This window comes from Pipistrellus hanaki, assembly GCF_964339955.1.
Source record: "Pipistrellus hanaki genome assembly, chromosome: 4".
Taxonomy (NCBI): domain Eukaryota; kingdom Metazoa; phylum Chordata; class Mammalia; order Chiroptera; family Vespertilionidae; genus Pipistrellus; species Pipistrellus hanaki.
The window spans coordinates 52,081,595-52,093,718 of NC_140506.1; the positions used below are offsets into that span (position 1 = coordinate 52,081,595).

A 12,124-nucleotide genomic window follows, 5' to 3' on the forward strand; every position below is an offset into this window, starting at 1 on the left:
TTTGTGGTTTTCCTAACTTTTCTTCTTCCTGGGACAGGCACTTATCATGCACTAAAAGTACAAGCCAATGACATATGCAGAATCTGCTCTGTACTTGTGCTTTCATAATTAAGGTTCAGTAGGAAGATTTTTGATAAATTAGGTCAGTGATCCTCAAAGTATAGTCCTAACTTCCAGGGTTTTTAAATAATTGTTGAAAAATTTGCCAATTTCATCCACTGTGTTTTGGAAGTGAAGATTTTCCAAACTGCTCACTATAATATTTTAGAAGTAACACCTTCTAAGAAAATTTTAAAAGAATTAAGATATCTTCTACTTGTCTAACCAGACAAGTTCCAGTCAGAAGTCTAAGACAGTTAATAAGGCATTATTGTTGTTGTTGTTATTGTTGTTATTATTATTATTATTATTATTATTATTATTAACTATTGTAGAAGCCAGTGCATGAAATTTGTGCATGGGGAGGGGGTCCCTCAGCCCAGCCTGCACCCTCTAATTGGGACCACGCCCCCCCCCCCCCCCCCCCCGGCCTGGGGATGTCTGACTGCCGTTTTAGGCCCCATCCCACCTAAACCGGTAGTCAGACATCCCTCTTATAATCCAGGACCACTGGTTCCTAACCACTCACCTGCCTGTCTGCCTAATGCTCCCAACTGCCCTCCCCTGCCAGCCTGATATTGCCCCCCCCCTCCCTGGCCTGATCACTCCTAACTGCCTCTGCCTTGACCCCCACCACCATGGCTTTGTCCAGAAGGAAGTTACACATCTGGAAGATGGCCAATCAACCCAGTCTAATTAGCATATTACCCTTTTATTAGTATAGATAAATTATATAGATAGGATTGCTTAAATGGGTAGGAGAGGTGAAGCCTTTTTCAGCATAAGGAAATGTTCTTTTCAGACAAAAGTTAATCCTTATATCTGGACTGATAGCCAGCCATATGTACTATACTGCCAAACTGGTCATTAAAAAATGAACCTTACACCAAACAGCTGTTGCCCTTAAAACCCCTCCTCAGCCCCAGCATAGGTTCTGCCTTTGCAGTTCATCCAAATTAGGTTCTGATTGGTCGGTTTCTATGTCATTCAGCGTCAAAAGTTCCACCTCCTAGGCAGCCCTTGGCTCCTCTGGGAAATCCAGAACGGCCCCACCTTCATGTTAGCATCAGCCCTTCAGTCATGCCCCCAGTCCACAACTGGGTATATTTCTGGCTGCTCTGAGAAGTGGCACCTCAGGTCTGTGCTGGTAGCAATTTTGAATTCTCATCCCTGCCCTAACCTTCTTACAGTGCAAGCTCCATAAAGGCAAGCATTTGTCTTGTTCATTCTTAGTTCACTCATAGACTTTACCTGTGTCTATACATCTATGCTAGCACTGTATGGTGACTGGTCGAACAGTCATTTCAGTAGTATTGGTCTCTCTCTCTCTCTCTCTCTCTCTCTCTCTCTCTCTCTCTCTCTCTCTCTATATATATATATATATATATATATAATTTTGTATCCTAATAATAATCAAAACACTATATTTCCAAGAGAGAGGTATTGAAATTGACTTGGTTTTATTTCTTGCACATTTGTCTTAGAAAAGACTTAAAATATTTACGTTTAAATTTTCTGAAAACATTTTTAACAATGTAAAAGAAGCTATACCTAATTTATTTCTATATTGTTAAAATATATGAAATACTTTGGTAAAAGTTAAAGTTACTAGTACATAAAAATCTAAATAAAATATAAACCACTACTAGAAATGTTTCATGATTTGATAAAAAGATAAAAACTTTTGTGTTTAAATGAAAACAAGTAAACAAGATTTTATACAACATAGCTATTCATTTTAAGAAAAATTAGATGAATTTAATAAAAAAGTACTATGTATATGTTTATACCATATATACATGTTATGTTATATTATATTTTTAATAAATACCTAAAGCATTAAAGGAGAAACTCATTAAGGTAAGATTGACAAAGAGGTTTTGTCCCAATGAAGAAGAGAAAGAAGAACATTTGAAGTTGAGAGATTCACATCTAAAAAGGTACAGAACTACTAAAGTATCCAATGCATCCATGAAACAGCAAGTGACTGAAATGTGGGGAAGATGGGGTAAAATTCTGAAATAATGGAGGAAAATTCAGTTGATGCTATTGTGAAGGGTATTCAAAGTCTCATTAAAAGAATATGGAATTCACCAAAACCAGTTTGGCTCAGTGGATAGAGCATCAGCCTGGGACTGAAAGGTCCCGGGTTCAATTCCGGTCAAGGGCATGTACCTGGGTTGCGGGCACATCTCCAGTGGGAGGTGTGCAAGAGGCAGCTGATCAATGATTCTCTCTCATCAATGTTTCTAACTATCCCTCTCCTTTCCTCTCTGTAAAAAAAAAAAAAAAAGAAAAAGAATATGGAATTCACCTACCAAGTAATATTGGAAATGACTTGATAAAAACTACATGTGAGAATGATAATTCTGCAGGCAAACTAAAGGGTAAAGTTGTGAACAGAAAGGAAAACAAGTTGAATGTAGGTTGGGTGTTTTTCACCCCACTCTGCCTGCATTGTATAACTCATTTCTCACCTATAGAAACAGAGTTCATCTCCATTTGATATTAAGATGAAATATTTTTAATAAAATATGATGTTTGTAATAATATTGTTAACTTCTAGAGTTCTAAGACATTTAAACATAATAAAAAGATATATAATGTTAATACTTATATTTCATCAGGGAAAAAATAAACACAAAATAATATTTAAAAAAAATAAAAGAAGGAAAAAACTTGGTACCAGACTCTGACATTAGCCAAGTTCTTGGCAATGCTTGCTAGGTAATGTCCTGTTTTCCCATTATCCATTAAATGAATAGGTTAATTAAGACTTTAAAAGTCTCACTCAGATTTAAGTTGAACACTTGTTGGTTATTTTCTTAAATCCACCATATAAAATTGTACAAGTCAACTTAATTGGCATGTTCTACTTTACCCAAATAGAAGCAAATAAATCACCGATACTAGTTCCAAATTCCTGATCTTTATACTTTTTGTCCATTAAATTAGGCTTTTGGTGTTTCCCAGATTTTATCCTTGATATACCTAAATGTTAACAAGCAAAAGAATCTTATGACATGTTCAAGTAAGAATAAAAAAATATGAACAATAAAATGGTAATAAATACATATCTATCAACAATTAAATCTAAAAATCAAAATAAATGAACAAGAAATCTATGAACAACATAAACAGATGAATAAAATAGAACCAGAGGCATCAGACTTGGAACAGACTGAGGAATCTCAAAGAAAAGGTGGGAGTAAAGGGTGGGAAGAGATTAACCAAAGATTTATATGCATATATGCATTACCTTTGGACACTGACAATAGGGTGGTGAGGGTTGGGAAATGAGTGTGTGTGGGGGGGAATGGGGAAGAAAATGGGGGACATATATAATACTTTCAACAATAAAATTAAAAAATAATAAAAATAAAACACATGTGAAACATATACACACACATCCTAATAAACCTAGTTTGTCTTGGAATGCCAAGTGAGCTATTTTTGAACAAGCTAAAGTCAATCTAATTAACTAAAAGGTACATTCTTCCTACAGTGCCCTTCTAAAGAACATACTGTTATAATGAAAATTTTCCAATAGCTAAGCCATTAAATACTCGAAACTCACTCCTATGACTGAGTAAATGGATTTCTAATTTAATTTAAAATTTAAATAGCCACATGTGGCAAGGTTCTACAGTATAGTCCTACAATATAAAATAGTAGTCTTTAATGTTAATAAAACATTTTGTGCCAATAAAATGTACTATCATAAAGAGAATATATTATTTCTCTGTTTTTAAAAGAATTTTAATAATTTTTATTTTATACTAGAGGCCTGTGTCATGGTTCCTAAGCCTGGCCTTCGATCAAGACCATCTTCTCCAGCAGCTGCAAGCTGGCCCCATCCCCCACCATCTACCACCCCCGGGTTCCACATTCGCCTTTGCTTTGGGTGATCAGTGCCTGACAGCTGGGGGAAGGGACCAAGAGGTCGGTGTTCCTGCCCACTTGCCGGCCCCGCCTCCACCTCAGGTGGCCATCAGGCCATTGGAGCCTGTCAGCCAGGGAAAGCGACCAAGAAGTGATCAATGTGCCTCATAGTGACTAGTCCAGCAGTCATTCTGCCGTTAGGGTCAATTTGCATACTACCCTTTTATTATATAGGATTACAACAATTCCATGAGGTAGTACATATATTATTGGTAAATAATGAGAAGCCTGGTGCACAAATTCGTGCATGGGTGGGGTCCAACCAGCCCTGGCACCGATTGGGGGTGGGAGAGCTGGTTGATGGGGGGTCTAGTCTTGGGGAGGGACTGTGGGTGGTTGGCTGGCCAGCCCTTCCCCCTGGTGGAACTCCCAGTTGAACTCCTGGTGGAAGGGAAAATTTGCATATTAGCCTTTTATTATATAGGATGCTAGATAAATAGATATATTTCTTTAAGAAAACTTATAAACTCTCTATATAAACCATTTTTTCAAAATAAATGACAAGGAGCAAAAAAAAATATTCACTTATGAAAGTCTGGTACATAAATAAAATAGTATCTGGCCACACAAGGCATCATTTGTTCTGATAATACTATCCCATGTCTCTGTATATCCATGACAGAGAGAAATGTAGTACAAGCATATTCTGGAAATGAGGGGGTGGGAACAGGGGAAGTGAGGGTGGGACGAGGAGCCTACATTAGGCTCCTTTAGTTAAATGAATTATATCAGTATAATCACCTTTTATATGCCGTGGAAAGCATGAAAATCCTATTGATGTAGACCATGCTATAACTGTGACAAAAACAAAGCGAATCCACCAAGTACCGAACCAGTATTTATTAAAAAAACCGGCATCAACTCTAATAGAGAAAAGCAAAAAAATTTAAGTTTGTGTATTTTATTACAAACAATCTACAATCTAACAGAGAAAGAAAAATAAAGAGAGAAATGAAACATTTTCTGTCAATTTGTCCCTTTTGTTTTCTTTGCTGAGAATGAATAGTTGTGAGTCTTTCAATTATGGAGTTCCCTTTTGTCTTGTGGGACCCTAAATTTTTCCCTTTCTTTTTTCTCCCCTGTCCACTCAAGTGGTGATGAGTAATTCTTTAATATTTTTAAACCTTTCTTCTCCAACAGAAGCTAAGCATTTGGAAGACTTTACCTTTAAATCTCACCTCTCCTTTTAAATCAGCCTTGCCACTTTAAATCATGTACCTAGCCCTTTAGTGAAAACCTCCCCTTTAAGTTGCACAATTAACCCTTTAAATCACGTTTATTATGAAATCTCTTTCTTATATTGCCTTCTCTGAACTCTCAGACTAAGAGTGAGTTACCTTCTAGTGATCATACCTAATCAACCTCAGGACCTGTCATTTTTCTTGCTCCACCTTTCTAAACCACAAAGCCTTACAGTGGAAGAGTGGGATGGGAGTGTGAAGGATCCTGTGTTGGGATTTTAACATTTTATCTTTTTCATCACAGATTATAATTTCAGCATTCCTTGTCTTCCACAATACTGCGACTATGATCTTGTGGAGAATTTTCATAGTTGTGAAGTTATTTTGTATAATTTAGGGAGGAGATTTAGGGAAGTAATTACTACACAGCAGCCACTGTCTTCAGTAAGACTTTGTCCAACCAGCCATCGTGGGGAAATGCCCACAACCCCAGGAACCACAGTTTTGGAGGTGCTGGTTTCTCACAGGTGACTTTATTGCCAACAGACATACGATGAGTAGCTTGCTTATAGGTCTTATCTCTCATAGAATGTGGGCCAACTCCTTATCCATTGCTATATTACTCAGGGATACCAATTTCAAAGTACAATGACAAAGGATTGCAATCTTGATTTCCATTGTATAGTATGCTATGCCTAGAACGTTTCAACTCCTGATTGTCAAGAGGGGTACAAGTTTTCTTATTTTTATAATTTTTAGGAATTTTATTAGATTCACTTTTGAACCCAGTATATATTCTAACTATATTCATTATGTTGCATATAATATGATAAAAGTTATACACATTCATGTGAATAACTGAGTATCTAAAAATTAAGGAAAATAAACTTTAAAAAAACTACAAAGTATAAGCAAAGAATTTAATAAAGTAATAGATATAAAAGAAACTTAGAAATTAATATCAAAATCAAATATAATTTACTAATAAAAGTAAATGATTAGTAAATGTCATAATACAGTACAAAGATTCCAGATTCCATGCACAACACTAACAGAATATATGAAATCAGTAGAAATAAACTTCATAGGATATCTTCAATAAATAAAATCATAAAACTTTAGTGAAGGGAATAAAAGAAAATAGAGCAATATACTATATATTCTTACATAGTCAGTTAACAGTTATTCCCAATTTGACACATAAATTCAAGTATTTCAAATTAAAATGCTTTGATTATAACCTGAGATTATTAAATTTATCTGAAAAGTAATTTTGCAAACACAGCCCGACTTTTAATGAATAATTATGAGTAGAGTCTTATTCATCAAAATAGCAAATTATATGATAAAGCTTAGTTATTAAATATAAGTAGTTATATTTATTTTTATATATTTTTCTTGATTTCAGAGAATAAGGGAGAGGAGAGATTGAAACATAAATGATGAGAGATACTCATTGATTGGCTGCCTCTGTAGGCCCCCTACTGGGGATCAAATCAAAACACAGGCATGTGCCCTGACCAGAATCAAACCATAACCTCCTGGTCCATAGGTCAACACTCAACCTCTGAGCTACACTGGTGAGACGCAAGTTATATTTAGTAGTTATATTTAAAATGTTTTAGTATTGGCATTAAATAGAAAAATATGTCAGATGTCCAGCCAGCGATGTGGGCCAGTGGTTGAGTGTAGACCTATGAACCAAGAGGTCACAGGTTTGATTTCCAGTCAGTGCACATGCCCAGGTTGCATTGTAGGGCTTGCAGGAGGCAACCAGTGATTCTCTTTCATCATTGATGTTTCTATCTTTCTCTCCCTCTCCCTTCTCTGAAATCAATAAAAAAAAAAAATTGTTTTTTAATGGGGAGAGCATAAGACGGAGGATGGCAGGACAGAGCAAGACACCCATGGTGTCAAAACAAGCCAAAGGAAAATTGTTTGGGCAGAAAATGAAAAATGATCCCAAGTCAAATTTATTAAAAATATTCCTTTAATAACTTTTGGTCAAAAATGTTTGTATATTTTCAAAAAACAACTCCAAGACCATGTGGATTCCTGCAACATAGAGGAATTGACAGGACTGCTCCAGCCATGAAGACAGAAGAGAAGCAGTCCAGAGATGGAAGATGCTGACGTCACCTTGCCATACTAGCAGTCAGCAGCTGTGCATCACTGCAGGTTGCTCAGGACCAAACCAGAAAGGGTCAGACCTGCATTGCCTCCATTTGTCTACCATTCAGAAATGAAATATCATTGCTGACATGTACAAATAAGGAACTATCTGGCATTGATATTGGGACTCAAAAGAACTGTTGGCCCAGAATGAAACTCACTACAGATTCATTTGCCTCCCAGCATAACCATTATTGCTTGCCTCATTTTTGGTTCTTATAAGTATATTTTTTATATCACATGATCTCACTCATCTAGGGGAAATAGTGAACAACATAAACTGATGAATAAAGACAGACCTGGAGACAGGGAAGCATTGATAAGACTGTCAAACCTCAGAGGGAAGGTGGGGGAGGGTGGAGAAAGGGGGAGAGATCAACCAATAGACTTGTATGCATGCATATAAGCCTAACCAGTGCTCATGGACAACAGGGGGCTGGGGGCATATGTGGGGAGGGGTATGGGATGGTAATAGGAGGATGAGGACAAATATGTGATACCTTAATCAATAAAGAAATTTTAAAAAATGTCAGAAATGGATTAGACAAATAAGAGAGAAGGAAAAAAACACATTTATGGGAAATGTAAAGTATGATAAAAATGGTATTTAATATCAGTAAAAACAAAAATTGAAAAAAAAGAAAATGATCCAAAAAGTCATTAGTACAATTAGCTATTTCTTTGAGAGAAAATAGAATCTTGGCCCATGCCTCCTATTATAGGCAAAAATAAATTGAAATTAGATGGCTACTACCAAAAAACAAAACAGAAAATAACCAGTGTTGGCAAAGATGTTGAGAAATTGGAACCCTTGAGCACTACTGGTAGGAATATAAAATGGTATATCTACTATGGATAGCAGAATGAAAATTCCTTTTAAAAATTCCATTTCTGCCCCTGGCTGTTGTGACTCAGTTGGAGTGTCCTCCAGTTTGGGTTCAATTCCCGGTTAGGGCCTACACCGGTCCCAATTGGGGTGCAGTTGAGAGGCAACCAATTAATGTCTGTCTCTCTCTCTCTCTCTCTCTCTCTCTCTCTCTCTCTCTCTCTCAAAAAAAAAAAAAAAAAAATTAATAAGCATGCATATCCCTGGGTGAGGAACTTTTTTTAAACAAGCCAAAGAAAAATTGGGAATATATCACAAAGGATTGAAAATAGAATCTCAAAGAGATATTTGCACACTTATGGAAATTGTAGAATTATCCACAATAGCCACAAATAGAAAGTAAACTAAATGTCCACTGTCAGAAGAATGAATAAAGAAGAAAATTCTGTCATACACTACAATATGAATGAAACTTGAGGACATTATGCTAAGTGAAATAAGTTAGTCATAAAAAGACAAATACTGCATGGTTCCACATATATGAAATATCTAAAGTAGTCAAACTCTTAGAAACAGAAAGTAGCATAGTGATTGCCAGGGGCTGGGGAGATAGGGAAAAAAGGGAAGTTGCTGTGCAACAGATAAAAATTTTCAGTTTAGCAAGATAAAAAGACCTAGATATCTGTTGCATAACTAAGTGCATATAGTTAACACTGTACTGTACATTTAAGAAATGGCTAGGATGATAAAGTTTATGTTACATTTTTTTTTTTACCACAATTTAAAAAAAATTATATGCAGAACTAGAGGTCCGGTGCATGAAATTCGTGCACAGGGAAGGGGAGAGAGATCCCCTCAGCCCAGCCTGCATCATCTCCAATCTGGGACCCCTCAGGGGATGTCCGACTGCCAGTTTGGGCCCGATCCTATGGATTGGGCCTAAACCGGCAGTCAGATCCCTTTCACAATCCAGGACTGCTGGCTCCTAACTGCTCACCTGCCTGATTGCCCTTAACTGCCTCCTACCCCCCAATCCCCCACTGGCCAGCCTGATCACCCCTAACTGCCTTTGCTTGCCAGCCTGATCACCCCTAATTGCCCCAAACTGCCACCCCCACCCCCACTTACCTGATCACCCCTTATTACCCCCATGCCTACTTGGTCGCCCTCAAATGCCCCCCTCTACCAGCCTGGTCGTCCCCGACTCCTCCCCCCCCCCCCCACTAGCCTGGTCACCCCGTGCATCCTGCTGTTCAGTCATTTGGTGGTCCCTCACTATCCCCCCTGCCGGCCTGCTCACCCCACACAGCCTGTTGTTTGGTTGACTATTTGGTTGTTTCTATCATGATGGCCCCTGGCTTTTAATATATTAGGATTACTATTGATAGTTAGCTTGTTATTCTAAGTGGTGTTTTTTATATTCTATATCAAATAGTACCATAAAAATACACATTTTAGATGTATTTATATGTACATATATATGCATATCAGTCACATTTACATATATTTTTTAAAAATATGGTCATTAAAAATTAAATGTATCATACATAATAAAAGTATAATATGCTAAGTGTCTGATCAATTGGTTGACCATTTGGTCAACTGCTTGACTAGTTGCTATAATGCTCACTAACCACCAGGGGCCAGGTGCTCTGAGCAGTAGGTAAGCTTGCTGCTGGGGTCCGGTCACTTGAGACTGGGCAAGTGAGCTGGACATGCCTTGGAACCCTCTTATGGTTCCTCCCAAGCTGGCTGGCTTCCATCAGCCCTGATCTGGACTGGGTGAGAGGGCCCTGATTGGCCATGATCACAGGCCAGGATGAGGGACCCCATGGGTGAACAAATTTGTGCACTGGGCCTATAGTCTATTTATAAGCTAACGTGTCTATTGAATAAATACTTTACATAATGTAGGCAAAAAAAAGGAAAGAAAACGGCTTACCTTTCAATAATACTACTCTCTGGGGTGGTAACCAATGGTGCTACTATCGCATGACCGAAAGCATATCCAATTGTTACTGAAGCTTCCATTAAGCCTATAAAATGAATATTAAACATCAAACTACTATATAAGCAAGCTTTGTCACAAGATAATAAAAGTTACATCACTAAAATGGATTCCTTCTTAAAGCTTCATAGTATACTTTATTAGTCAGGGTGCTCTAGAGAAATAGAACAAATAAGGATTTGTGGGTGTGTGTGAAGTGATTTCTGAACAATTTTTTCCCCCCCACAGATGACCATCTCCTGTTTTTCTGATCAATATCTCTCAGTGGGAATTATTTTTTCTACTTTCTTTTTAAATGGAAAGATTACAGTTTTAATTACTTAAGAATGCATTTTTTCTACTGCTCTATATTTTTTAGGGGGGCCTTCAGATGACTTATCTACAATTCCAAATCTCAAGCAGCTTTTCAGAATTAAGTGGTTCAATGTGATTTTAAAGTTAAACACACCAGTTACCATTTATTACAATCTATACCAAAAAGAAGGGTAAATGCTAATTAGACTGGGAGACCTTCCAGCGGTTCTCTGGACAAAGCCAAGGTGGCAGGGCTGAGGCAGAGGTGGTTAGGGTAGTCAGGCCAAAAGGGGAGGGAAATTAGGGGAGGTCAAGCTAGCAGAGGGGAGAGAGCAGACTGGTATGGAGGGTAGTTGGGGGCAAGCAGGACAGCAGGGGATCAATTGGAGCTAAGCAGGCTGCGGGGGGGGGGGGGGACAGTTGGGGATGAGCAGGACAGCAGGGGGGAAGTTTTGGGCTATCAGGCCAGCAGGAGGAGGCAGTTAGGGGTGATCACCCTGGAAAGGGGGGCAGTTGGGGGCAATCAGACCAGTGGGGGGACAGTTGGGGGTGATCAAGCTGGCAAGGGGTAGTTAAGGTTGAATAGGCTGGCAGGGGGGCAGTTGAGGGCAAGCAGGACAGCAGTGGGGGCAGTTAGGGGTGAGCAGGCCAGCAAGAGGGGGCAATTAGGGATGATCAGACTGGAAGGCGGGGGAAGTTGGGGGCAATCAGGCTAGCAGGTGGAGTGGTTAGGGGCGATCAGACAGGCAGGCAGATGAGTGGTTAGAAGCTAGTTGTCCTGGATTTCAGATTTTTAGAGGGATATCTGTCTGCTGATTTCGTCAGACATCCCCCGAGGAGTCCCAGATTGGAGAGGATGCAGGCCAGGTTGAAGGACACACCCCTGTGCACAAATTTCATGCACCAGGCCACTATGGTTATTATAGAAGTCAATAATTAGCACCTGAATATCATTTTAGATATGCACACCAAAATATAGAAGCTCAATAAAAATTCAGAACTGGTAAATTATATTAGAAAGAAAAAAACTTGCCTAGATAAGTACCAACTGAGTATCTGGAAATGCTGTCATCAAGAAAGATTACTGTCAGGATATAAAGAGGCATTCCTGCTATTCCCTGCACGGCCTGTCCAAGCACGAAGAAAGTCAGATATTTTGAGTTGAATGAAAAGGATTTGCAAGCTTTGAGATTCTTCATTTCTTCGCAAATATCTTTTGAAAGGATAATTTTAATTTTTTGTTAAATGAGTCAAAACTTAAACACACAACAATTCACAGTGTATTTTATGAAATATTTTACCTTTTATAAGATATTTCCACCATTATATTTTTTCTTTTAGTTAAGATTTCATTTACATTGAATGTAGTAGCTCTACAATTAATCAACATGTTCTCAGAAAAATGCAATGATAAAATAAAATTTGTGGGAATACTGAAAAAGATGCAAATATTATATATAAACCAAACATAAATGCATATGTATAACTATATGTATACACATACTTGATTGTATAGGTAAATATACATATCTTAAATTTGGCATCTGATAACTCTGACTTTTGACCTAGGATAAAAGTACCCTTTTTAGATTATCTGAATTA

At 37.9% G+C, this 12,124-nt stretch overlaps 1 protein-coding gene across 1 annotated transcript in view; it reads right to left on the bottom strand.

Moving 5' to 3' along the window:
* The window catches only part of LOC311621597 (solute carrier organic anion transporter family member 6A1-like), a 79,558-nt gene that overhangs the window by 44,366 nt on the left and 23,068 nt on the right, over window positions 1-12,124 (bottom strand). The window contains exons 4-7 of the mRNA XM_084881794.1: window positions 11,556-11,649; window positions 10,163-10,256; window positions 4,783-4,904; window positions 2,981-3,090 (exon numbers count right to left, since the gene is read on the bottom strand). Coding sequence (XP_084737920.1) covers window positions 2,981-3,090; window positions 4,783-4,904; window positions 10,163-10,256; window positions 11,556-11,649 — 420 coding nt within the window. The remainder of the gene's footprint in view (window positions 1-2,980; window positions 3,091-4,782; window positions 4,905-10,162; window positions 10,257-11,555; window positions 11,650-12,124) is intronic.